Source organism: Ovis aries, chromosome 11, assembly GCF_016772045.2.
Source record: "Ovis aries strain OAR_USU_Benz2616 breed Rambouillet chromosome 11, ARS-UI_Ramb_v3.0, whole genome shotgun sequence".
NCBI lineage: Eukaryota > Metazoa > Chordata > Mammalia > Artiodactyla > Bovidae > Ovis > Ovis aries.
Window position 1 is genome coordinate 54658617 of NC_056064.1, and position 27224 is coordinate 54685840.

The 27224-nt window shown below is 55.5% G+C and overlaps 2 protein-coding genes across 4 annotated transcripts in view; one reads left to right on the forward strand and one right to left on the reverse strand.

The window, feature by feature from the left end:
- Positions 1-27224, forward strand: part of UBE2O (ubiquitin conjugating enzyme E2 O) — a 47991-nt gene that overhangs the window by 15912 nt on the left and 4855 nt on the right. For 2 of the 3 annotated variants that reach the window (XM_027974121.3, XM_027974123.2), the window contains exons 2-13: positions 19896-19955; positions 20062-20172; positions 22164-22261; positions 22764-22827; positions 23486-23629; positions 23912-24021; positions 24169-24319; positions 24522-24994; positions 25327-25481; positions 25711-25823; positions 25917-26045; positions 26581-26670. In XM_027974121.3, the coding sequence (XP_027829922.1) occupies positions 19896-19955; positions 20062-20172; positions 22164-22261; positions 22764-22827; positions 23486-23629; positions 23912-24021; positions 24169-24319; positions 24522-24994; positions 25327-25481; positions 25711-25823; positions 25917-26045; positions 26581-26670 (1698 nt within the window). The remainder of the gene's footprint in view (positions 1-19895; positions 19956-20061; positions 20173-22163; positions 22262-22763; positions 22828-23485; positions 23630-23911; positions 24022-24168; positions 24320-24521; positions 24995-25326; positions 25482-25710; positions 25824-25916; positions 26046-26580; positions 26671-27224) is intronic. The other variant, XM_027974122.3, reaches the window with a different exon arrangement.
- LOC132657364 (uncharacterized) lies at positions 469-11678 on the reverse strand. Its single transcript, XM_060394998.1, has 3 exons — positions 11581-11678; positions 10081-11250; positions 469-6932 (listed from the first exon to the last, which is right to left on the reverse strand). The coding sequence occupies exon 3, from the start codon at positions 1706-1708 to the stop codon at positions 701-703; it is 1008 nt and encodes a 335-aa protein (XP_060250981.1). The 5' UTR covers positions 1709-6932; positions 10081-11250; positions 11581-11678; the 3' UTR covers positions 469-700.

A 27224-nucleotide genomic window follows, 5' to 3' on the forward strand; every position in this document is an offset into this window, starting at 1 on the left:
AGTTCAAATGGTTGTTAGTATATTCAGAGGTTTGTACACCCACCATTACAGTCTAAATTTAGAACACTTTCATTACCCCCCAAGAAAGAAACCCTATACCCATCAGCAGTTACACCACATCCCCCTCTCCTCTCAGCCCCTGGGAATAACCAACCCCTGGGAATAACCACTTTCTGTCGTTGGGGGTTTGCTTGTTCTGGACGTTTCATATAGTTGGAAACATAAAGAGCCAGCCTTCTGTGTCTGTGTGGCCCTGTGTGTCTGACTTCTTTCCCTTAGCCTGTTTCCGAGTTTCCTTCACGTCGCAGCACATAACAGTGCCTGCGTGCTCAGTCATGTCTTCACAAACCCATGGACTGCAGCCCGCCGGGCTTCTCTGTCCGTGGGACTCTCCAGGCAGGAATACTAAGAGTGGGTTGCCGTTTCCTTCTCCAGGGGGTCTTCCTGACGTGGGGATCAGACCCACGTCTCCTGCATTGGCGGGAGGACTCTTTACCACCGAGCCACCTGGTAACGGCACAGAACAGTGCTTTGTTCCTGTTTACAGCCAGGTGGTCATCCACTGTGGGCTTCCCTGCTGGCTTGCTGTTATCAGGCTTTGGATGACAGCCATCCTAGTGGGTATGCAGTGGTGCCACATTATGATGCCCTGTGCATTATGACTAATGATGCTGCGTCTTTTCATCTCCTTGATCGCCGTTTATGTATTTTCCTGGGAGACATGTCTGTTGAGGTACATCCTTTGCCCATTTTTTAGATCGGGTGATGTGTTGACTTGCCTCTGAGACCCTGCATTTGGGTCTTGTCTCTCCTTTAGACCCTGGCAGGTGGGCCCCCTCCTGTGGTAGGTGCCCTGTCTGTGTCCCTGGGGTCTGTGCGAGGTGTCTTGCTTTACACTGGGATCTAACTTCCTTTCCTGTTTAAGTAGCGTTAGGTGATTGAGACCCGTATTAAACTGAAAGATCTTTAGGTTCTGCATCTTTCTAAGAGCAAAGTTCTGATTGCGGTGCCTCTGGCGCTGCACAGTCACTGTAGAATGAGGGTGAGGTTGTTGAATGGGGCGTCTTAGACAGCGGGGCAACCTTGCACATATGTTCCAGTCACTTGGAATATGCATAGTATGCCACTTACAATTGAAGGTTTTCAAAGGCATAGATGGTACCATCTTTTCTTCCCCCTTGACTCTCTCGTAGTACAGATTGTAATATTTCTTATGCGGTAGGTGATGAAATGGGGTTCTCCGGATAAAGAATTCATCTGCCAATTCAGGAGACGCAGGTTTGATCCCTGCATTGGGAAGATCTCCTGGAGAAGAAAATGGCAGCCCACTCCAGTATTCTTGCCTGGAGAATTCCATGGACAGAGGAGCCTGGCAGGCTACAGTCCATGGGGTCCAAAAGAGTCGGACACAGATGAGTGAATAAACAATAGCAACAGTGATGATGAGATGCTTGTTGGTTGACGTTAATGTGCTTTGGTCCCCGTCGTTTCTGGAGCCGTTTGGCAGGTGGCCGTGCTGAGACAGTGCAAGGATGCCTGTGTGTGACACGGGCCTTTGTCTGCAGAGGCCCTGGGCTTTCCGAGCGTGTCTTGGCTGCCGCCGCTTCACAGATCCTCCCTCCTCGAGCGGCATGGCCGGCTGCCGAGGGGCACATGTGCTGCTATTTATGCCCTGCGACTTTCTCAGTGGTTGTTTTGAGGTTAGCATGTAAGAATCTCATCTCATTTTGTAAGTGTGTGAAGTGTTGATTCCCCACGCCTGTTGGCTAACAATGACTGCAAGTCCCTCCCTCCCAGAGCCCAGCTTTGTCCTGGATCAGTTCTGATTGGAAATCACAGCCATCTATGGAATTTAAAGTTTCTTTGACATTTGAAACAGAAGCCGTTTGTAGGAGCAGACAGGTGGCCCTTTCAGAGCATCAAGGGAGTTTCAAGCGGAGTTGTGCTTTCTCTTCTTGTCCCCCATTTCGAATCTTGGCGCTGCCATTACTGGAAGAGCCTGTCAGAGATGCCCTGGTGTCCAGTAGCTGGTGTGCACGTACTTGTAGGGGAGTGTTGAAACTGGAAATTTCTAATTTGAGTTTGTGATTTCTCGTTTTTGTTGGCATGTTACCATCTCTCCATCTTCACACACGTCCCATTGTTGCTGCTGTTCAGTCGCTGAGGCATGGCCGACTCTCTGTGACGGACTGCAGCACGCCAGGTCCCCCTGTCCTTCAGCCTCTCCCAGAGTTTGCTCAAGCTCGTGTCCCTTGAGTCAGTGATGCCATCTAACCATCTCATCCTCTGTCACCCTCTTCTCCTCCTGCCCTCAATCTTTTTTAGCATCAGGGTCTTTTCCGGTGAGTCAGTTCTTCGCATCAGGTGGCCAAAGTATTGGAGCTTCAACTTCAGCATCAGTCCTTCCAACGAATATTCAGGGTTCATTTCTTTAGGACTATAAAAGTGAAAGTGTTAGTTGCTCAGTTGTGTCCGACTCTTTGAGACCCCATGGACTGTAGCTTGCCAGACTCCTCTGTCCATGAAATTCTCAAGGCAGTAATACTGGAGTGAGTAGCCTTTCCCTTCTCCAGGAGATCTTCTCAGCCCAGGGATCAACCCTGGGTCTCCCCCCATTGCAAGCAGATTCTTTACTATCTGAACCACCAGGGAAGCCCTTTAGGGCTGTGGTTGTGTGTAAATACTTTGCAGAATTCAGGTTAAGGAGCTGTAGTTGACGTGGCATGCTTGGGTTAACATGGGTGATTGAACACATTCATTTATTTCCACTTCCTCCAGAAACCCTTCTAAAATGACAGTAAAAGAATTATTTAAATGTCTAAACCCAACGAGGACCAAGAATAGGAGAGAAGACAATAGACAGGAGGCTTCCAGCTGTGGAAGATTGTTGGTGGAAGGCAGCAGAGCAGGCGCTGAAATCCGCAGCTACCTGCCCAGGGGAGCAGTATGGAAGCCTGGGGTCCCTCAGTGCTGGGACTGTGTCTGGGCCTGAAGATGGGACGATTCGCTGACAGTCTCCATGGGAGGAAATGAAGCTTCCCAAGTTACCTGTCTGCTTGTACCAGCTAGAGAATAATTATCTCCTCTGCTCATAAGAACAGAGGCTGATGCTCTGGAGAAATCCTCAAACCAGACACTCTGGACGAGGCACCTCAGCAGAGCAAAGTGGGCAGCCAAACCCTGAAAGGGGATTCAGGGAAGTCTGTCCAGTTGAGGGGAAATCCCAGAGCCTGAGTCCAGGCAGGGCCCGGGGTTGGAGGACTCCCCTCTGGAAGAAGAAGTGGCGTCGGAGACAGACCTGTGGTCGCTAGCGCTTGGCAGGCCCACAAAGCAGGAGCTGGATGCGTCAGCTACATGATCAGTACGACTCCAGAGGCTTGCTTGTGTGCACAAAGCTTCCATCATCTTTTTATTGCCTCAGCTTTCCAATTTTTTTATTTTGAAATAAATGTAAATTCCTAAGAAGTTGCAATAAATGGTCCAGAAAGGTCCCCTGCACCTTCCATCCAGTTTGCCCCAGTGGTTACATCGTACGTAACTACGGACAAAGCCAGAAAATTGCCATGTCCCGGATGCTTGTGTATGTAGCTTCACGTAACCACCACAGCAGTCAAAGTACAGGCCTGTTCCATCATCACAAAGAATTCCCTGATGACTCATTTAAAGATAGGGATGGACAGCAAGGATCACTGCCTGTTTTCAAAAGGTTCCCAGCACGAAGGGTAGAGGCCAGAACAAGCAAAGACAAAGATATATCAGAGGAAACAGCTGATAACTGCAAACAGAAAAGCCCTCAAAACACATAGTGAATAGCCTCAGAGAAATAAGAGTCAGTATTTTGTCAGGGAAATAAAACAGGATGCTATAAAAGTCAGAAGAGGAAATAATTCTTAGAAATTAAAAACACAACATTAGAAGGGGAAAAAGTGTTGACAAAGACTCCCAGGAAATAGACCATCTGACATCTAGGCAATCTGTAAAGAGAGGGAAAACAAAGGGCAGAAATGTATCAAAGAAAGGAGAAATGTTTCCAGAATTGATGATCACAAGGTTCCAGGGTGGTGAATGGGAAAAGTCCTAACTGGCACATTCCTATAATTCCAGAACACTGGGGATAAAGCTTCCAAAGTGACCAGTCACTAAACAAGTCTGGGAATGAAGATGCATCGGATTCTCAACTTCATGGGAAGCCAGAAGGCGACGGAGTAGATTTCCAGTCTGACGTGGTAGATTAAGCTAATGTACAATAGAACCACTCTTAAGTGCAGTCATTTAGAAGTGCTGTGTAAAATATAACAAAGGTGTTAAATATAACTGAACATATAAGAAAGAAATGAGATAACAAGACACAGAATCAAAGAGGGAGCCTGAAACCACAGCAGGCTGGTAATGGCATGGCAGCTCTGGGGTGGGGGTGTGTGTGTTAGTCACTCAGCCGTATCCAACTCTTTGAGACCCCATGGACCACAGCCTACCAGGTTACTCTGTCCATGGAATTTTCCAGCCAAGAATACTGGAGTTGGGTTGCCATTTCCTTAGTCAGTTCGGTTCAGTTGCTCAGTAGTGTCTGACTGACTCTTTGTGACCCCATGGACTGCAGCACACCAGGCTTCCCTGTCCATCACCAACTTGCTCAAACTCATGTCCATCAAATCGGTGACACCATCCAACCATCTCATCCTCTGTCATCCCCTTCTCCTGGTTTCAGTCTTTCCCAGCATCAGGGTCTTTTCCAATGACTCAGTTCTTCACATCAGGTGGCCTAAAATATTGGAGCTTCAGCATCAGGCCTTCCAATGAATATTCAGGGTTGATTTCCTTTAGGATGGACTGGTTTGATTGCCTTCCTGTCCAAGGGCCTCTCAAGAGTCTTCTCCAGCACCGCAGTTCAAAAGCATCAATATCTTCAGTGCTCAGATTTCTTTATGATCCAACTTTCACATCTGTACATGACTGCTGGAAAAGCCATAGCTTTGACTGTAGGGACCTTCATCAGCAATTCCTTACCCAGAGGTTAAACCCACATCTGTGTCTCCTGCATTGCGGGCAGATTCTTTACCCGCTGAGCCATCAGGAAAGCCCCGGGGATGTTTACTGGGCCCTGAAACAAGCCCAACAATAATGTAACTTTGGATTCTTTTAAAGATGTGTAGAATTGGAATAGAAATCCCCATTAAAGGGCTGTTAAGGGGGAAAAACAGACATGAGAAAATCTCCCCCATGGAGCCAGAGAAACGATGAGGAAGTTTATCACTGTCTTGCACTCAGGTGCTGGGGGAAGTCTCCTGTGAGTGATCGAAACATCCGAGTCTGAGGTCTGTGTTATAATCCCTACGTGATTTAGGAATCCCCAGGCCCGCACCAGGCTGGTGATACTCCTGGAGCCACTTGCCGAAAGAAAAGCAAAGAGTTTGTAGAACAACCCTTGCACAGCTCAGGCCACCTGGAATCCTACAATTTCTACAAATTATGAGCTCATGCCAATAAATTATTAAACATATAGAAATCATAAGCTAGAGTCAGGTGTCACAACAAACAGGAGGATTTCCAACATTTTACAACTTCAGATGATAGAAGAGATCTTAATATAATGTTTACGGTGATCACAGGGCTTAAAGAAAGATTAGAAATCAAGAAAAGATTAGGATACAGTACATTTTAAAGAGGCTGTTTTTTTTTTTAAGGACCACATACAATCTCTATGATAAAAACTCTAGCCATTGCATATAAAACCCAACAGAGATGTTAACCAGCAAAATAGACACACCCCAGGAGAGAATTATGCATGAGCCAGAAAAGAGATCTGAAGAAGTTAAGTGGACTTAAGCACAGAGATCCAGAGAGGTGGTGCAGAGGGGAGGACGCAAGGAGGACCCGGGCCGGCTCTGATGGAGTTCCCAGAGGGCTCAGCCACATCTTAAAAGCAGCTTGAGAGGAAAACAGAGATCGCTCCCAAGGCTCAACAGTGAAGCTCAGCAAGTGTCTACAGAGTAATAGGGAGGTCAGTCCACGGTGGAAGAAAATCTTCACGAGGACGGTAAGACCAGCATATCATTCTGTCGTGAGAACAGAATGCAGGCATTGATTCAGGAGAGAGGGACATGTGTATGCCTGTGGCCGACGCATGTTGGAGTATGGCAGAAACCAACACAATACTGTAAAGCAACTACCTATCCCCCAGTTAAAAATAAATTAATTTTTAAAATATATAAGCATTTTCATAGAAAAGAAACCCAAGTTGATTCACTCACAGACTCTCACTGGACTTCAGGAAGAAGGAAACTAAACCCAGGTCAGAGACGGCAGAAACTCGTGGTCGAGCTGAATCATGGTCAACGTGTAAAACTGGGGTCGTTACTGACTTGAGGAGAGTTAGAAACTAAAATGCTGACACAGCGGTCAGTGGAAATGCAGGAGAGGGTCATGGGAGTGAATACGAAGATCTTTGAACTGTTAAGGAAGAATGGGAGGGCAGCTGGTTTCCTCTAGACTTTCTGAGTCGGTCGGACACGTTAGAATGTTCATAGTAGAAACAGGATCAAGAGCCTTCAAGCCAATAGAGGGAGAATGTTCAGAATTATAAAAACTAGGTCATCTCACTGGAAAAAAAGAGGAAAGAGTGCGGTAGACAGAAAGACAGGTAACGGAAGGAAATCCGCACAGATCACAGTGAATATAATCGGAGCAGCATCGCCAGGTCACACCGGAGGCTCTCAGTTTGGACGAGCAGAGCCCTCGACGCTCTGTGGGAGCATCACAACCAGCCAGTCGCCTGGCAAGTGTTTCTGCCCAGCCCACAAGGACTGGAGGGGCATGCTCCCGCGGACCTTCCTCCAGAAGCTGGGGGGAGGTGTGCTGCACCCAGACCAGGGGGTGTCCTGGGATCCAGGCCACGAGATCCATCCAGGCAGGCATTGGAGAGGGGCTGGAATCTGCAGGAGGGAGAGGGACAAGACCAGAGCCGTCCTGTTAGACGGGGCCCCCCGGGGGTGGGGTGGAGGGCTGATCCCTGGGCCGGGCCGATGACCACAGTCCACGTGTGACGGGACCCTGCCCTTGAGCAGTGGCTGTTCTAGTTGGAGGAGCAACTCACATGTTCAGAGGTGGCTGCCAGCAGAGGGTCTCTCGCTGGCCATGCACGACATTTATGAGGCTGAAGCCTAGCCCTGCAGCCTGCCTGAGCTGGCACAAGGCTCGGCTGCCCTGTGGGACAGCCAGCCTTGTGGAGGAGGCTGGACCGGAGGCGCCGCCCTGGTTACCTCACAGGCTGCACTCTCGAGAGCCTCCCTGGGCAGCTCCCACCAGACCTGTCTTCGAAGTCTTAAAGAGAGGCCCTTCCCCAGCCCATGTCCCCTCCCTGGTCCCTCCTTCCAGCCTAGTTCCTGAAGGAGCTGCCACCCTCCACTGCCTGCTTCCTGGGGGGCCAGTGGCTCTCTGGTGGGGGTGCTGCTGACCACTGCCTCTGTCCCCAGCCCAGTTCCCACGGGTTCCCCCAACGCTGTCTGCTTCCAGGGCGGGGCAGGTGCTGCGGGAGAAGGAAGCGGGGCGGTCAGAGAAGGCCTTCCTGATGGGGTGACGCCCAGGCAAAGACTGGAGTCAGCTGTCTGGGCCCGTGTAAAAGCCGTGACTGTCACCGTGGAGGTGCCTCGTGTGTGACTGCTCATTGCACTTCATGCCCCCGCCTCCTCCTGGCTCCTCCCAGCCTGATGTTTCGTTAGCACCAGGCACACGCAGCGTCTGGCATCCTCGTAGGTGTGCAGACTGTCGTGTTAGTGTGTGGATAGATGGATGGCTGGTGCACAGTCGCTTGAGCAGCCTGTGACAGATGTCAAGGGAAGCCAGCCCAGGCTTCTGCAGGGCGGGCTCTGTCCCTGCCCCGCCGCTGGGGGAGGAGAGGCGGGTCTGGAGCCCAGGCCTGAGGGAAGCGGGGTTCACGCTGGGTGCCCAGTCGCACCTTCTCCCTGTGTGGTTCACTGCACAGCTCTGTGCTTCACATCCCGTTTCAGGGCCGTTCAAACTGACCAGTGAAGTAAGCCCTGCAATCGTTGGCAGAGCATAAGCAGGGGCGGGCAAGAGAGCTGCCATTTCCATTACTCGCCACATGCCACTCGTGTCCTGGGGGCTTCCGTCTCAGAACCATCACAGACCTGCCACCTGCCATCACCCTCACGTGACTCAGCTGGGCCTTGGAAGGATCGTGGCAGAGTGCTTGTTCCATCTTCCCCCACTTAGATTGATGGGGGTTCCTGGATGCAGCCTGCAGGAGGTGGGGAGGATTCTTCAGACGCCAGCCTGGGGTCGTCTTCTGGTTCTTCTTCACACTTCTGGTTCCGCGGCCTGTTTGCCAGTGATGAGGGCCCAGGGATTAAGAGAAATAAGGCCAGCCCTGGTCCGAGGGGTGGGCTTTCCTGGTGGCACAGTGGTGAAGAGTCCCCCTGCCAATGCAGGAGATGCGGGTTCAATCCTTGGATCAGCAAGATCCTCTGGAGATGGAAATGGCAACCTCCTCCGGTGTTCTTGCCTGGGAAATCCCATGGAACAGAGGAGCCTGGCAGGGTACAGTCCATGGGAGGGCAAAGAGTTGGACACACCTGAGCAACTTAGCATGCATGCAGGTTGGAGAGAGAGCAAGGCTGAGACGTTTCTCGTAAAAGGTATATACCGTGTACCCTGGCAGGTCTCCAGCCCTTCTCAGGCAGGGGTGCTAACGCTCCAGGGCGTCCACCGAAATGTGTTAATGCATTTTCATCGATGCTGATTGCTCCGGTCCCTCAGAGAACAGAAAATAGTCACCTTCTGTGCCCTGAGGGTTCAGGTGACATGACTCTGGCCTTTCTGTCTTTGGAGGAGTTGGGAGCTTGCAGGACCGAGCTGGGTCTCTGGCACCTGTAAGTGTTTCCTCCTCAGTGGATGGTGGCGAGCCCTTTCCTTGTTCCCAGCCACGCCAGTTACCACACGCTCAGCCCAGAAGCCGGCTGCTCAGTAAGCATTTGTGCTTCGTTCTGTTAGAAATCTTTGCCCAGAGGGCAGGCTACCCGATCCTCCCCTGGTCTAATTCTGGTGACATGGGGTGGCTGAGAAAGGAAGACGTGACTGTCGAGGTGGGCGCTGGTGAGCGGTGAGGCCAGTCAGCTGCTCCCCGGCGGGGGCAGCCTGTCTGTAGGGCTCCGGGTGGCTATGCCGTGGACTGAGGGCATCAGGCCAGTTCAGAAGGCCGTCAGCACTTTGGGAGCAGCTGGCTGTGGGACCGTTGTTCAGGGATGTGAGGCCCTGGCTTGCTTTCCATCCCAGGGCGGGGCGGTGCTCACCTTGCTTCCTCCTCGTCTGTCTGTGCCTTGGCCAAAGCTCTTGCTTCCTAGGCGGGGGGCGGAGAGAACATGTTTGCAGCCCCCCACCCAGTTTGTGTTAGAAACATGGAGTTTGGGAGTTGAGGAAGGCAGAGGATCACAGTTACTCCGGGGCGAGTCCTGGAAGTCCCTGCCCCCTGGTGTGGATCTCCCTTACCTGCCCGCTGGGCGGCTCAGGGAGTGGGTGGGATGGGGGCACAGAGCCCTCACGGATGATGGAGACAGAACTGCCCAGGAGGCCAGCCCCCCGCCACCGCCCAGCCCACCTCAGTGAGAACCTGGCCCTGGAGGAAAGACAGCCTTGGACCAGGGCTCTGGTGTGTATTTTTACTGCCTTTTCCTCCTGTATCTGCATTTTTAAAAATAGCAATGCTGAATGAATCCCTGTCAGTCTGAGTCTGCTGTGGAAGGTAGGATGCATTTCGCAGGGAGTGTGGCTGTTGATCAGCAGCAATTCTCAGCATTTGGGAGCATGGACCACAGGAGCTGTGGGCTCTCCTGGGGAGAAGCGTCCCCAGCCTACCACTGCAGGAACAGGCCCAGCTCTGCCGGCCAGCAATGACATCATCTTGAAGGTGATGTCACTTTTCTTCGGGTTTGAAAGGAGGGAGGTGAAGAGAAGGGGGCAGGAACATCTGGGAGCTGAGGTCCCGGTGGTCATCCCTGAGGACTGGACCAGGCAGAGACTGGGCTTCCTGCCAGGATGGTTCTTTCTCAGACTCGGGGTTCTTACCTGCAAGGAGAGCTGCGTTCAGTGCACCAGCTCCTGCCCGTCCGGTCACCCAGCTCTAAAATCCGCGTGGTTTTTATGGCTGTAGTGTGGGGCCCGGAGCTGCCTTCCTGCCTGGAGGTCTCCACCGTGGGAAAACCAAGTCCCCTGGGTGTCCGGGGACACGTGCTGGCAAGTTCCGCTCTTTGCCCCCTAGGCAGCAGCCCGCCTGGGTCAGGTCCCAGGGCTCTTGGCCCCCAGGGTCTAGGGCTTTGTTCTTGGCATCTGTCTGGAAGCTGACAGAGGCCAAGGTCTGGACCACCTGAACAGAGGTCAGAGTTGGGGCCACATCATTTAGAGAACCTGGTCCCTGTGTGTGCTCAAGGGCTGACCCACTGGAGTGTGTCAGGGATACTGGGGGAGGTGTTGGGGGTGTGGGTGTAAGCCCAGCCTCACTTTGCTTTGCTAGTTTTTGTAATCCACCTCACTTTTGCATCTTGATCCCCAGGTTTTTTATCTTTAAATTTAAAAAGTTAATAACAGGGACCTCCCTGATGGTCCAGGGGTTAACTACAGGGGACAAGGATTCGATCTCTGGTCAGGGAACTAAGATCCTGCTCAGGCCATGGTGTGCGGCCAAAGAAAAAAAAAATCTAAAAACAAATGTCCCTGAGTAGTCAGGGCCCTCTTTTGTTTTAGAAGAAAGCAGAGCTGTTTTAACCAGGCTGGTAATCGGACTCGCCCAGGGAACATTAAATAGATTGCTGGTTTCACCTAGAGGTCCATTCAGTAGGTTTGGGATATCAGGAATCTGTATTTTTGAAAGCACTCTGCAGATTCTGATGGTTGCTTTAAAACTTAGTCCTCCTCCCAAGGGACCTGCCAAGGTGGCATCCGCTTTTCTTCATAATCTTTTGCTATTTCAGCACTGCTGGGTTAAATATATCTAGACTTCTCCATTGTGTTTTTATGGGGCCATTGGTTCGTTTCTACCAGTTGCCCTTCAGAGATCAAACACAGTGGTGGGTGTTCAGCCAAAACACTGCCTTGCTGTTGCTGATTTTAGGGCTTGGCGTCTGCAGGTGGGTGTCCAGTGGTTGAGACGCATTTTGAATCCCTCACTCTCAGAATCGTGTCCTCCTTCAGACCTGTGATACTGTGAATTCTAGCTGAGACGTCCTTCCTGTGTGAGACCTAGAGGAGCTCAGAGGAAAGAAGTTTCGTGCTTCGTCAGACAGAAAAGAAAATCAGGCCAGGGCCTCGTGTGCTGGCATCTGCTCACTGGTCACCCCTTCTCCTTCGACAGCGCAGGGGCTCCGTGAGGCTCCAAGGCTGGTCCTGGTGGGGGCTGGGGACGAGGCTCACTCCATGAGTGCCAGCTCTGGGACCACCCCCTGCACGCCATCTCCAGGCCCTTGGTGCTGAGCGGGCCCTGAAGACTCCTTCCCTCCCACCCCCAACCTCACTCCCCCGGGCCCGAGAACGCCCGTGCTGACCCCTGGCCCGGTGCCGTCTTCTCCTTACCGGGTCCCTGGATCACACCTCTCCCAGTGTAGTCATCTCAGTGCCGCCGTGCCACCAGCTGAGCTCTCTGTCTCCTGCGCGTTCTGATTCACCCTCGGCTGACTCTCCTTGATCCACCTCACTCTTGAGTCATGGAGATGGGTGTGTCTGCTCTTATTGAAAGGGGAGGAGAATTGTGACCATATAAACAAGAAGGTGGTGACTGGCAGACTCCGTGATTTCCTGAGATTTTCTTTGAAAGAGCTCCCTGATACTGAGATCCTTTCAGTTTATACAAGACTTTTTAGAAATGCCCTCTAAATCAAAATGCACCTGTATGTTAATTTTTCCCTCTGTTTCTGTCTTTGTAGATGTTAATTTCGTGTATATGTTTCGTGTATATGTTTCCTCCAGCTGAGGTCTGAGTTCACGGGGAGAAACCTTCAGGGGTCTGCCTGTGGGGTTCCCAGCCTGGGTCATCGTTCTGGGAGCTAAGCTGACATCAGACACGTGGGGGTGGGGGAGGGGTCTGGAGAGCAGCGCTGAGCCCTCTCTGGGCCTGCTCTCTATGCCCACTCAGGGATGCCCAGCAGCCTAGCCATGAGGACAGGCCTGAAACCATGCTGCTGACTTCTCCTTTATCTCGAGGAGGGAGTTCTTCTCACTCTGAAGCTTCCTGTCTCGTACCCTCCTCCTGAATCCAGGAATCCTGGGCTCTTTGGACCTTTTTGGAGCCAGGCTGATCAGGCTGGGGCCAAGACACTGAGGGCAGTGCTGAGTTCTTGAAGGTGGGCGCTGCCCTCCCCCTGATGCTGTAGCATGAGAGACCCAGCTCTGCTGCCTGGGCTTCCGCTGGTCCACTGCCAGGCACAGCTCCCCAGTCCTTCCCTCCCACTTAGCAGGCGCTTGGACTCGGTCCCCTTTCTCTGTCCCCTTGGGCACGCTGCGCCTTGGGCCGTCTTCGCAAGCTGGCAGGCCACAGCTGCAGTTTCCAGGCAGTGATGCAGTCATGATGGATTGCCTGGCCCTAATTGCAGGCTTCTGGTCTGCGGCATGCCATCAGAGCAAGGGGGCCCTGGGGACAGGGCCACCACCCTGGGAGGTGAGAGTGTAGACGCCTGGCCAGCATAGCTTTCATCTGAAGGGGTGTGTGTAGGGGGGTGACCTTTGCCTACATCTTTGATGGACGTCTCCTCTGCAGCCTGGCCCTTCCCACCTGCCCTTTGGCTACAGGAGTTTTTGTGTTATTTACTCGTATAAGTGTTTTTCAGGTATTTTCATTTTGTTTCCCCCCAACTAAATGTAAGTTCTGTAAAGCTGGGACACATACCTTCGTATTTGTACTCTTATCTTGTTCTGAAATCTATAGGAAACACTACAGAACTATTGCATTGATCGCCCTCAGTCTTCAAATTCGGCGGAGCTTCTGCCGAGTGGTTTCTGTAGCATGTGGTTGACAGAATTTTCCAGCGAGGGGCACCAGTGTTGGTCTGTTCTCCCACTGCCCAGCCGTTTCCAGCTTTTCTCCTGCAGGCACGTGAGGCCCTCTGGCCATTTGTGTTTGCTAGGATCGAAACCTTCAATCCTCAGGTGGGCAGCTTGCTGATGGCTGGATTTTTAGGGACTTTCAGTCACATGATGGTCAACTGCTGTGAGAAAGTCATTACTCTGGCATTCGCTGGGCTCACTGGCCAGTCAGGTCCCCAGATCCATTCAGAACTGAACGCTGGCAGTGGAGCCCGGCTCCAGCCCATAGTTAGTACCATTCGCTGCCACGCCCAGTGGGACTGTTCTGAAAGCCAGCATACTGACATTTTAAGTAAGGTCAGAAAGAGTTAAGAGTTTCCCCAACCCCACAGTGTCTCCGTGTAAACGTTTGGATCCTAGGATTTTTTATCGTTTGCTTGGTTCTGGCTCTGGACGAGCTTCTGACTAGAAGAGATGTCTCCCTCCGCTTGATATAACTGGCTGAAACCCAAGCCAGAAAGGACCCAGCCAGAGAGGATCCTCAGGGCAGCTGGGTAGGGTGGGGGCTCTCAGACGCCTTGAAAGTGACCCACCATTGACTACACCTTTTACGTCGTGACCCAGGACTCATGTATGTTATTTATGCAACTGGAAAAGTTTTCTCAAGACAGTACTCACCCTTCCTGTATGTGATAAGCCCAGTGTTGGCCATGACCCACTAAATTGATTTCATAACCCACTAACAGGTCCGAACCCTCGGTTGGAAACAGTGTTACTCAGGAATTCCTGGCGGCCCAGTGGTTAGGGCTTCCCACTTTCACTGCCGACGGCCGGGGTCAGGGATGGGGATCGCACAGGCGTAACTGCATGGCAAAAGAGAAGAGAAATCTCTGCTCTAGGGAGCATCCATTCTAGGGTTCCCAGGGCTCTTTCAGGGTTCTGCCCCGAGGGGCAAACTTCCAGTCTGCCAGCACAGCTTCTCTGGCCTCCAGATTGCATTTGTGTTGGAAGGAAGGAGTCAGTATCCCTGGGCCTGCCCTTCTTCTTTCCCCACCCATCTCTGCACCAGATCCTTCTACGTCCTTAAAAGACTGTGTACATCCCTCGTTTCACATTTTGTAATCTTATCAAGCCTTGAATCCATAGGAACATTAAAAAGAGTTTCATTAACCTCAGTCCTAGGTTTTAGCAAAGTTCCTATTGAATAGTTTTCCTCTAGTCTCACCCCCCAAACTGAGCTGGGCTTCTCAGCCAGTGGCCAGTGTGCCCCGCCCCTGTCTCTGCAGTGAGCCCGGGCTCTCACAGCCAGGTGGACCCAAGGGCAGCTGGACTGGGACCTACTGCAGCCTCTGTGACCTTGGATGAGGGAGCGAGGGGAGCTGGTTAGGGGACCCGAAGTCCCTCACCCCGCAGTGATCACTGTGCTGGCTCAAGGGGCAGGAGGGATCATGTGTCTCGGATTGTTTTTACCCCTTGGGAATAGCAGGCCTTTAGAAATTTCCAGCACTGGTCTGACCTCATCATATTTCTTTGAGGAATCGTTCTTTGAGTCCTGGCCTAGGTAAACAGCCTCATCGCCCAAGTGTGTCTGCTGGACCTGCCACTTCCCCACACCACCCTACCCCCCCCCAGGAAGGGCCTGACTCAGTCCATTGACTACAGCCCAAACCGGGGTCACAGCGGGCGCATCCCCGCCCCCCAACACACACGCCATCTTCCACGTCTTCCACTCACTCGCCAGGGGCGCCGTGTGGGGCTGGCAAGGGGCTGGCCGACAGCTGGTCCTTGAGCTCCAGGTTCAAAGCTACCCGCATTATCAGTTGAGGATCTGGTGCGGCCTACATCACTAACCCCTGGAGAAGCCCCCATGGTTCTCTTGCTGTGGGTCTGAAGGACACGTCTCTCCTCCCCCATGTTTTGGCCTCCAGAGTTTGACAGGACAGTGGTGGGTGGGTGGCTTCCAGCCTCAACACAGACGTTCACGCTCCTTTCAGGGCCCTCCTTTGCCTGTTGTCCAACTTCCTACTGCTTCTCCTCTCACGCTAGGGGCCCCGTTAGTGGGTGCTGATCTTAGGGACCAGGCACAAAGGCCCCTTTTATCCCTCGAGCATGTGCTTGGCCCCCACTGAGCATGCCAGCCCGTAGGACCACCCAGTCCTACAGGATGTGATGTTCAGATCCACTGGAAAGGAGCATCTTGTTTCAGCTTCCTTGTGTATTCAACCAGTTGATCAGCCTTAGTTTGTCTTTTTCTCTCCTTAGAACATTTTTATTCAGTGATTTAGGTTCTTCCAGGTCAGCTGGGAGCAGTGTTGTGATTGAGGGTCTAGACCCTGAGCTGCGCCAGCATCAGAGCTGTAGCGCAGGGGAGCTGTGTGCGCCTTGAGCGGCCCAGGGGGAAGGGCCAGAGCCCCTGGGAGCCCAGAAAGGGGTGGGGTGGGCATGTGAAGCCTCCCTGCAGGTGGCGGTCCCCCGTGGGGCCCCCTCCTGTGCCACCACACTGCTTTCCAACTTGAAGCTCCCCGTTAGTTCTGACCTCAGGAAGCAGCCGGAGAGCGATCCCTTAACCCACCCCCGGTGTCCGCACCACCGCACTCCCCTGGGGGCAGCCTCGGGGCTCCTCAGCCTCCGCACCGATGACGCTTTGGGCTGATCATTCTCCGCCGTGGGCTGTCCTGTGGTTTGTTGGATGTTTAACAGCATCCCTGGCCTCCACCCACCAGGAGCCCCTTCCCCCAGCCTCAACAGCCAGGTATCCCCAGACATTACACGTGTCCTCTAGGGGTGCAGTTGCGCAGTTGAGAACTCTGGGCTGCCTGGTCCCATTGCCTGCTCTGCAGCTTCTTCTCTGCCCAACTGCCTGGTGATTCTCCCAGCATGCCCCGCTGCAGAGACCTGCAGGGGCTTCCGCCTCGCTCAGGGTGGACTCCCCCCTGTGCTTTCTCTGAGGCCCAAGACACCCGGCCTCGCCTCCTGTTCACTGTTGCTGTCACAGCCTCTGCTGGCCATTGAACACTCTAGGCACACGCCGCCGGGTCTTTGGGGCAGTTCTCTTGTCTGCTTGGCAAGCTCCCTCCCTTAATACACTCAGACCTCTGGTCACACGTCACCTTGGAATGGCCTTTCCTGATCACCCACTTAAATAGCTTACTCGTGCTCACCTCGTTCCTGTGCTTCACTGAACGGAAGCTGAGTCAGAGCAGGACCTGTCTCAGCAGTGCCTGTTCTCCTGAAGCCTGGCTCCCCCACCCCCAAAGGTGCAGGAATCCCGCCCCCCCCCCCAAGGGTGGCAGGCATGTCGTTTGCTACTCGTTTCCAGAGGAGGCAGTGGAGGCAAAGGACGTATGTTCTTGGATTCCACCAGGCACATCCCTCAGACATGTCCCAGAAGTGTCTAAGCACAGGGAATTAATTATTATACCCAGGATCTTATAATAAAATAAATGTACCAAGGAAAAAATCTCACAAAAACAAATTTCCATGCTATACACTTGAAACTAACCCAGGATTGTAAACCAGCTGCTGTTGTCGTTGTTCAGTCGCCAAGTTGTGGCCGACCCTTTGCAGCCCCATGGACTGCAGCGTGCCAGACCTCCCTGTCCCCCACCATCTCCCGGAGTTTGCCCAAGTTCATGTCCACTGAATCAGTGGTGCGGTCCAGCCGTCTCATCCTCTGTCGCCGTCTTCTCCTTCTGCCCTTCAGTCTTTCCAAAGTAATGCGTGTTCGTTTTAGAAACCACCTGTAGCCCCTCTTCACTCAGACACTGTGTCATTTTGGTGTGGTGTCTTTTTTTTTTTTTTTCTGTTCAGAAGCTTCTGACAGCTACAACTCTCCTCCAGAAATGTTAAACCATAGTTGACCACCTCAGAGCTCGTTCAGAATTCTAGAGCTGATCATGATAAAAACTACGTCAGAGTGCACCCAACAAGGAATGAGACTGTCTGGCTTAGTCTTCCTGTGATCCTGGCCGTTTCCTGGAGCAGGCACAACGCCCCCTGGTGTCAGCACCGTGTCCGGCACCTGTGGTCTGGGTACTGGATCTCTGGAGGGCGGGAGGAGCAGAGGGCACTCTGCTGAGAGAGACCAGGAGGCTTCCCCCACCTGTGGCCTTGGCCTTGGTGGGTGTTCAGGGGCCCTCATGACGTCCACCAGCTGAGGCCACGACAGCTGCCTGCCATGTGTTCCAGAGATGAGCAGAGCAGTTACTGCTTTTACAACCAGGACAAGGATTGCTGTCTTGCAGAGTGCATGGAGCTGCCAGAAAGGTGGTCTGCTCCGTTCTTGTCTCTACAGCTCTGGGAAGGGAGGAGCTTTTTCTGTGGTTAAGAGAATGGACTCTAGCTGGACTGCCCGAGTTCAAGTCCAGGCCGCACCACTGTGGAGCCGTGTGCCTCTGCATGCGTGACTTCTCTGCTCTTTGTCCCGGTCTCCTCTGTAAGGCCAGGATGGTGTACTGATTCTGCGGGGTTGTGGAGGATCTCTCAGGTTAAAACATGTGAACTGCTTGAAGACCGCGTGGAGCGTGACACACACGAGGTGTGCTGTCGCTGTGGAGAGGCCTCCAGAGCAGGGGTTCCTTCTAGAGCCTGTGAGATGCCGGGAGCACATGCCCGGAGCAGGGAGAAGTGAGGAGGACGAGGGGAAGGCCCGGTCCGTGGGTGGCACCCGGCAGACGTGCAGAGAGCCGTGCCTGGTGTGGGGGCATGCGGGCGCCCAGGAGGCAACACTGTGGAGCAGAGAGGAGAGCCTGGCAAGTCATCCTGCCCTCCCGGGCGTCTTGTGCTCTTCTGGGATTCCCAGGGGAGGGCACAGGGACAGAATCGTGGCTCCGGCGCCCTGCTCTCCTCCCTGCTGTCCCTGCCACTCCCACTCGGCACGCACTGTGTCATTGTCATTGTCCTGCAGGATTAGAAGAGTCTGGAGACCCAGCTTCATGGTGGGAGGGAATCCGGCTCTGGCAGGAGGCCGAGTGCAGGTCGGGAGAGCCCCACCCGGGGACACGTTGGCTCCCCAGCCCTGCCCCTCACCCCCCGGGAACTGTGTGACCTGCCTGCCCCGCGTCCTGGCAGCACTTCTGCAGAGGGAGGAAGGAGAAAGCCCGGCCCTGGCCTGGCCGTGATGCCAGCTTTCATGAGCTGTGGCATTCTTGCTTGGGCCTCCGAGCAGCAGCCTCAGCGACCCCTCCGCCCACAGGGGCAGCAGGGCTGGGCCACGTCCCTGCCAGGACTGCAGTGACTCAGGGTTCGCCCCGGGCCGCTGCCATCCTTTCCTCAGGATGCTCTCAGGGACCGACCCCGACGTGAGGTGGGGCTGCTGTGCTTCACGGCCAGACGCAGGGTCACCTCCCACCCCTCGCAGCACAGCCCCTCTCCAAGAGGGCTTCCCCTCGCTGCAACTCCTGGTTTCCATGGCAACTTGGAAAGACCTGTAGTTGTGGTTTTTTGAAGTCTGAAACGAGAGCCGAGGTTTGAGACAGAGCAGGACGGCACGCTGAAAATACCGTGTCCTCCCCGGGCGTCTGGACCCAGAGAGTTAGAGGACGGGAGGTTGGCTAAGTTAGCAGAACGGCACCATCGTTCCAGTACCTTCTAGGCAGAGTTCCACATGGACCCTTGAAGCCTCCTGGTGTCTCCCAGGAGACCCCTCCTGGGGTCTCGGAGCCTGAACTTGGGGTCATCAGCCTGCACCTGGCGGCAGCGGAGGCGGGTGGAGGCATCATAGTGGGCGTTGGCTGAGCGCTTACTGTGAGCCAGGCCCCCGGTGGCTCTCTGTGTTTTCACCACCTTGTGAATCTTCTGAGCCCCCGGGGGCTGCAGTGCCGTCTCTCAGATGAAGGTCCGCTGTGCCTAACCCGGGGCTCCCTCCCTGTGGGAGCATCTCCGTCACCTGTTGGTGGCAGGCCCGTTGCTTCCGCTTTCCTTGTTTCATAAGTTACATTGCACGGATGCCAGGGTTTTGGTGACCTTGAGTGTGTCTCCCTTCTCAGTACCTCAGGCCACCTCATGGAGGTCACCTTTCCAGGCCCCAGGTTCTGCGGTGGTGAGAGTAACCCTGAGGGTCTTCAGCTGGGTGTCTGTGGGAACAGCTCTTCCCCCCTCCTCATTTGGGGTCTTGGAGGTTCTGAGCTAGGAAGGTGGGCAGTCCCAGAGCCCCTTCATTCCCAGGATGCAGTGAAGAACCCCAGAGGAGCTGCCCCAGGCTTGGGGGCCCAGTGCAGAAGGTGGGCTGGCTCAGTGGAGAAGGTTTGGGCTGTTGTGGGGATCCTGTGCCCAGGGGCGGGTGGGGGGACAGTCGTGGAGGGAAGGGGTCAGCGCTTGCTGTGCAGCCGGCCAGGCTCCAGAAGCTGGCGTCCTGAGTTACTCAGCAGCCTGCAGTGCTCCGCCAGGCTGTCGATAAGGAGCAGGCTCCGGCTAGCTGTGCAGGATAGCCCAGATTAGAAGGTGGTGCAGCTGATAGCCGCCTCGGGGTGTCCTCTGGCCCTACGTCATGCTCCTCCTCCAGCCCACCCTCCCCAGCACTCAGCGGCAGGGGCGCGGGGCAGGCAGAGGTGGAGGTAGGACTCCGCTCGTAGCAGAATGTTTTGCTCTCATTTAAGTGAGGCTGTCCGTGGTCTGTCGCTTAGCCACCCTTTCCAGTGTGATCAGTTCCCTCCGATGAGCCCGACTTTCGCCTTGGACCGGGGAGGCTGCCCCTGGTCTGTCCCTGATCAGAGTGCGGTCCTGTCCCCTGATCCGGGTGCCGGGGAGGGGCACGTGGGATTTGGGAAAGCCTGGGGGAACTTGGGGTTTTTGTGCTTGACTGCAGCTGGGAGGAGACCATGCCCCATGTGACTGGAGGCCGAGCTCTCACTCTCTGCCCTCTGTTCCAGCTGAAGCTCGAGGACCGCTCCGTGGTGCCCCGCGATGTGGTCCGGCACATGCGCTCCACTGTGAGTCCCCATCCCACCCGGTGGGCGTGGCCTGGGGCAGGTCGGGGCGGGTCTGGGTGGGCCCCTAGGGTGCCTTCCCTGGGCCTGGATGCCTTCCCGCCTGCAGGACAGCCAGTGCGGCACCGTGATCGACGTGAACATTGACTGCGCTGTCAAGCTTATCGGCACCAACTGCATCGTCTACCCCGTCAACAGCAAGGACCTGCAGCACATCTGGGTGAGCCCCCCGCCGGCCTCCCCCCATGGGGCTCTAGCGGCCAAGCCCAGCACTCAGCCTCTCCTTGCAGCCTGGTGGCGCTTCTTGCGAGTCAGCCATCCGGACTTGAGGTCAGGTGGCGCTTTATGTCTCTAGCAGACAAGGCTGGTTTCCTTTCTCTTCTAAGACTTTTTGTCATCATTTTTGAAACAAATTTTTTTCCAGTAGTTTATTTATTTATGCGTTTACGATTCCAAACTTGCTGAAGGTCGTAGGTGCCGTGTCTCCCGCAGCGGCACATCTGGTGCGTGTCAGCACCTGCTCCTGTCTGTTCTCCCTCTTGCCCACCCCTCTCTCCCCCACTCTCTTTTCTCCTCTTTTCTGAAACTTTGTTTTTAACCTTTTTTTTTTTTCTTTTGCACCACCATGCAGCATGTGGGATCTTAGTTCCCTGACCAGGGATCTATCCCGTGCCCCCTTGCATTGGCCATGTGTTAACAACTACACGGCCAGGGAAGTCCCTGCTTTTCTGAAACATCTGAAAGCAAGCTACAGTTACGATGCCGTCTGCCCCCTGAGTGTGTATTTTCCCAAAACAGAAAAACTCTCCTATTTAACAACCATTCAGACCCCCACATTAGGACCTTGACCTGTTACTGTCCATCCGCAGACCCCACTCAGTTGTCCCAACAATCTCCGTTTTCCCCTTCTGACCCGGACTCCATCAGGAGCACACACTCAGTCGTCAGCTCTTTGATCTCCCCCAGGCTGGAGCGGTTCCCGGTCCTGCTTTGTCTCCCTGTCTCTGGTGACCCTGAGCATGGGGCCATCCGGTAGTGCCCATGACAGCCTCGGGCCCCACGCTTTTGGCAGAACTGCCCCAGAAGTACTACTCAGCTCTTCCCTGGCCCTGGAACGTGCCTGGGCCGCAGTGTGGGGATGTTCTCTTTGCTCCCCAGTCGTGCTGAGCTCTGCTGAGCTGCCTCCCAACAAAGTCAGAATTCATCCCTTTGCCAGTGATCATATTGGTTTTGTGGGGAGATATTCCAGGATTGTGTCAATAAACTGGTGCTTCTCAACCCCCATCCACCAGCCTTAGCCTCCATTAACAACTCCCACCTGACCCAGCCGGCAGTCTGATGGCTGCTAAATGGTGATTTCATGACACCATCACTGCCTGCTTTGTTATGAGTTTGGCATTCTACCACATGGAAGAGCTGTACTTTCTGTCCCATTTATTTCTTCATTTTTTACATCAGATGCAGAGACTCCTGTTTTAGTCATTGGTTGTAATCCATTACTTGTTTTGTTGCTTCAGTGATCCCACCCAGATTTGGCCGGTAGGAACCCCTTCAAGCTGGCATCTGTGCTCTTTTGACATGTCTCTACCATTTTTTAAAATAACACTTTCTTACTTTCCCTATTGTATTATTTCTGATCCAGCCTAGAATCAGCTGTTCCTTTAGCAAGCCCTAGTTTCTTTCAAAAGCCACGGTCTGGGTGCAAGCTGGGTGTGCTAATTGCTCCTGGGCCCCATTCAGGGCAGCACTAGGGAATCCACGTATATGTACGTAGGTGGATACGCACACATGTCTGAATATGCCTGTGCCCATCCTGTGTACGTATTGAGATGTGTGAGTTCATCTTGATGCCTCTGACCCCAGTCCAGCTCCTCTGTCTTCCCTTGCCTGTGTTAGTGACTGCTGTCCCCAGCAGGGAGAGACTTGGCTCTTGATATCCTCCATATAGTTATCTGTTTATTTAAATCATTTTACTGTGTAACCACCCACCCCAGCCCACTCCCACTCACGTGTCCTGTGTCCTCGGAAGGCTGTCCAGCCTCTGCCTCTGTGGGGGCAAGCAGCTGGGGACTCTTGGGGCAAGCTTGCTGCACAGTTACTGGGTCCGACCCACATGGAGCCTTCCTGCCCTGTCTGTGGGGCCAAGAGGAACGGGGGTTCCGGACACCAGAGTCCTCCGTCGTCTCTCACCGCCTGTCTCCCTGTCTGCAGCCCTTCATGTACGGAGACTACATCGCCTACGACTGCTGGCTGGGCAAGGTCTACGACCTGAAGAACCAGATCATCCTGAAACTGTCCAATGGCGCCAGGTGCGGTCTCCCCACCACTCAGGAGCCCTCGCAGGGCGGGGCCTCTGGGGAAGGGGCCGGGGTGTGTCCTAGGTCCCCCGAGGGCCATTCCAGGGGCTGCGGGCCTCGCGTCTTAGGGCCCGACCGCGGGCTGGTCTCCTTGTTAGCCTGGCTGGATTCTCTGGCTCAGTTCCTGGTCTTCGCTCTACCCTGGCTTGGGGAGACCCTCATCGTCGCATAGGACCCCCAAGAGGGGCTGATGCTCTCCTTTAGGCACTTTAAGGGAATGAGCGCTGAGATCTGCTGGCTGAGTCCTGTTTGTTTTAGAGAGTTCCTTGTTCCAGTGCAGGGACTGAGGTGTGGGCGGAGGGTGAATTACCCATTTTAAGGCCCGTGGAGGCACTGACGCCTCTGGACAAGTCCTGTAGACACTGACCAACCCCTTCTGGGGTCCTGGCTGCCTCGCCTCCCCTGAGACTCAGGCTGGGTCAGGTGCCCACCAAGCCCCCGCCCCCTATTGCAGGTGCTCCATGAACACGGAGGACGGCGCCAAGCTTTACGATGTCTGCCCACACGTCAGCGACTCTGTACGTTGGCTCCACCCCAGGAGCCTGGGAGGCGGGGGTGGGGGGCACATCTCCTGTTCCCCAGCCCTGGGCTCCGCAGGAGGGAGCTTGGGCTTCTCGGCAGAGTGTGGGGGGCTGGCCCGGGGCGACCAGCGGTCTCGGCCAGTGCTTTCCTGGAAGGAGGGGCTGTGTGGCCGAAGGTGAAAGCTTGGGTGTTTGCAGGAAGCAGTAGAACTTTCTTTGCATTTTGTAAACTTTTTATCTCATCCTTTTAAAATCTTCCTTTTTCTTGGAGTGTATGCAGTATTTTACTGTGATATGACATTTTAGAGCAGTGGTAAATGACAGTTTGTAAATAACACTAGGAGAGTGTGTGTGATCAAGCAGGTTTGGGGACCCCCGGCCTTAGAGCTTTGTCCCCCCAGACCAGCAGCATTGTTGTGGCCCGAGAGCTTGTTATAAGCAGAATGGGTCAGCCATGCCTTTTAGTGAGTAAAACCCCTGGTGGTTTGTGTGCATCTGAGGTCTGAGAAGTGCTACTCTGCAGTCTTGGGGGTGTGGAGCATGGAGGCCTGGGGTGGACGGCAGGTGCCCAGTAGGGGATGCAGGTGTGAACACTGCTCCCCCGCCCCCGAAGAGGCAGCGCTCACGGGCCCCCCTCTGGCCCCCAATCCTGCAGGGTCTCTTCTTCGACGATTCCTACGGCTTCTACCCGGGCCAGGTGCTCATTGGGCCTGCCAAGATCTTCTCCAGCGTCCAGTGGCTGTCAGGCGTCAAGCCGGTGCTCAGCACCAAGAGCAAGTTCCGCGTGGTGGTCGAAGAGGTAAGGAGAAGGCGTGGTGGGGAGTGAGGCCCTGGCACTCCCGCCCAGCCTCCCTCGCCTGGAAGGGGGCTGCTCTGAGGACAGGGGGAGCCTGGGCTGAGCGAAGGAGGGAGGTGGCCAGTGGCAGGTACGCTGGGCCCATCTGGAGGGGAGGAGGCCTCCGTGACCTCTGGGAGGGTCTGAACTACGATGAGGACCTGCTTCTCGCTCTGGAGGACAGCCGTGGAAAGCGAGAGGCAGTAGGGTCTGCTGACTGGGGCCCTGTCCCACCCCCCTTCCCAGGTGCAGGTTGTAGAGCTGAAGGTCACCTGGATTACCAAGAGCTTCTGTCCAGGGGGCACGGACAGCGTCAGCCCCCCACCCTCTGTCATCACCCAGGAAAACCTAGGCAGGTGAGCGGCCCCAGCACGCCCCCTGCTCCAGCACCCCCAGAGGTGGTCCCCAAGCAAGTCTCTGGGCCACAGGCACAGATGCCAGGGGGGCTGCCAAGGACCCCCTTGCCCAGCGCCCGCCTCTCCCCTCTCCTGCTCGCCTCCCAGGGTGAAGCGTCTCGGATGCTTTGACCATGCTCAGCGGCAGCTTGGGGAGCGCTGTCTGTATGTCTTCCCAGCCAAGGTAGAGCCGGCCAAGATTGCCTGTGAATGTCCAGAAAAACACTGCGCCCAGGGGGAGGGCTCTATGGCCAAGAAGGTATGTCCTCGGGGTTGGGGCTTGGCGGGCGTTTGAGGAACTGGCCTTGAGCCATTTCCACAGCAGGAAGGTCTGTGCTTTAGGCCTTGGGGGGCAGCCCTGATGACCCTTGCAGGCCAGTTAGGTGTATACAGCCGTCACCCCTCGAGCGAGCTGCCTGGAGTCAGCTCTCCATGGCACCCACCCTCCCCTCTGCCGGCAGGTGAAGCGCCTCCTGAAGAAACAGCTTGTGAGGATCACATCTTGCTCCCCGGACGTCCAGTGCTCCAGGGACCATTCCATGGAAGACGCAGGCAAGAAGGGGGTGGCCAAAGCCAAGAGCGAAACGGGCTCCGCCAGCCCCGAGGAGACGCCCGATGGGTCCTCCAGCCCAGTGGAGATGCAGGACGAGGGCCCAGAGGAGGCCCACGAGGCGGGCGAGCAGCTGCCCCCCTTCCTGCTGAAGGAGGGTGGGGACGACAGGCTGCACTCGGCTGAGCAGGACGCTGATGACGAGGCCGCCGACGACACGGACGACACCAGCTCGGTGACCTCCTCAGCCAGCTCCACCACCTCCTCCCAGAGCGGCAGCGGCGCAAGTCGCAAGAAGAGCATCCCCTTGTCAATCAAGAATTTGAAGAGGAAACACAAGAGGAAGAAGAATAAAATCACGCGCGACTTCAAGCCGGGGGACAGGTAGACTTAGGGGCACCCTCTTTCCCGGCTGGGTGTCCAGCCTGAGACCGTTCCCTGGCACCCGCACGCAGGCGGGCTTACGGGTGCACACGTGGTCTGAAGCCCCATGCGGGCTCAGGGGTGCCTGGGGTCGGCCAGGTGGGATGGAAGGATCTGAGAACAGGAGAGGGAGAGACCAGGGTTGAGGGATTCTCCGGAAGGAGATGCTGGGCATGGAGACTGCAGGGGAGCAGCGCTGTTTCCTTCCTCCTGCCTGAAGCTGAGTTCCAAGTTGCCAAGCCCACAGAGGGGGAGGGAGAGTCCCTGGCCTTTGCTCACGGGCCCGCCTGCAGGGTGGCTGTGGAGGTGGTGACCACGATGACCTCGGCGGACGTGATGTGGCAGGACGGCTCCGTGGAGTGCAACATCCGCTCCAACGACCTCTTCCCTGTGCATCACCTGGACAACAACGAGTTCTGCCCGGGAGACTTCGTGGTGGACAAGCGAGGTACTGCCAGGCGGGGCTCAGGAGGCAGGGTCATGAGGTCTGGCAGCAGGCCTCCCCTGGGAGGTGGCTCCAGCTTTTGAGGACAGCGCAGCCTTTCTGGGTTTCTCTGACCAAGCCAGGGAAGCAGTGGGTCCTGGGCCCCTGTGCTTGACGTGCAGCCGGTTGGGGTGGCGGCCGGTGCCCCCACCGGGGTGCCTTAGCTCACCCCTCGCCTGCACTGGGTCCACAGTCCAGAGTTGTCCGGACCCCGCTGTCTACGGCGTGGTGCAGTCTGGGGACCACGTGGGCCGCACGTGCATGGTGAAGTGGTTCAAGCTGCGGCCGAGCGGGGATGACGTGGAGGTGAGCAGGGGCCGCCCCCGTGTCTCCTTCAGGGTGGGCTCTGTTGAGCTGGGCGTAGAGCCCCCGGGCTCACGACCGCCCATCCCGCCCTAGCTGATCGGAGAGGAGGAAGACGTGAGCGTCTACGACATCGCCGATCACCCTGACTTCCGGTTCCGCACGACCGACATCGTCATCCGAATCGGGAACACTGAGGACGGAGCCCCGCACAAGGAGGACGAGGTAGGGCGTCCTGCGCAGCCGCTGCAGTACCTGTCGTTGCCGCCAGGGGGCCTGCGCGTCCACCCTGCGTAGGAGGCGCCCTGCCCCGCCCTGCCCCCTGTAGGGCCCGCCTGCCGGTCTGCACAGCTGCTCCCGGAACTCCACGGGTGGTTTCTTGGGGGCGCCCAGCCCTGTCCTTAGTGCTGTGAGCGTGGTGGCAGGTGCCGTAGGAGCACAGGAGAGGCCTGGGGAGGTGACCCTGAGCTCGGCGCCAGGGAACAAGTGGGGACATGCAGTGAGTGCAGTGAGGTCAGGCAGATTCTGGGCAGGGGAAAAAGGGGTACCAGAGTCCCAAGGCTGGAGCCTCATCCTGGGAGCATCCAGAGAGACCAGGCTCAGTGGACAGCGAGCATTGGCGGTGTTTCAGCCGGAGGGCCGTGCTCTCAGTGCTCACGGTGGCCTCTGGGCGGCGCCCACATCGCTTCCATTCTCACGGCCCTGCCTCTGCCCTCACCCTTGGAGAGCTTCCCCTGACCCTGTCCTGTTTGCCCTACAGCCATCGGTGGGCCAGGTAGCCCGCGTGGATGTCAGCAGCAAAGTGGAGGTGGTGTGGGCTGACAACTCAAAGACCATCATCCTGCCCCAGGTGAGACCCCCGCGAGCCCATGGTTCAGCTCCAGACTGTGACAGACAGGCTGAGAGCTCAAGGCCTTCCTGGCAAAGGAATCTTCTTTTGGGGAGCAGGGTCTTGGGGAAAGGAAGGGCAGTGTTACACCCAGAGCCCTGGATGAGAGTCGGGAGAGCGGAGAGGCTTCCCGCAGCGGGCCCGACCGTCCCGCCCCGCCCGGCAGGCTCCTGGTTTCCAGACATGTCTAGGTTCTCACAGATCTACCTGGATCCCTATCTCACTGCGCTCGGAATGCGCAGGTTGTGCCCTGTATCTTACAGGGCCTTCCCCCAACACTTCTAGGAAACTATCACAGATCGGGGGGGAGGGAATGGACGGGGCTTTTGCAGCTCCATTTCTGTGCCCCCTTGTTTGATCTGATGCTCACACCCCAGCTTCCCTCTCCAAGCGCCAGTACAGGATGGACGAGGGGGTGGCTCCCCCTTTGTCCAGGAGGCCATTCCAAGAACAGGAACAAGAGTCACAGAGTCTGCCACGGTCCAGCGGACCAAGTGCACTCAGTGACGAGGCGG

What these genes read in the sequence shown, in the direction of transcription:
- LOC132657364 (XM_060394998.1), bottom strand. Translation starts at nt 1,708, where the DNA reads ATGCTAACCTCAAAACAACCACTGAGAAAGTCGCAGGGCATAAATAGC.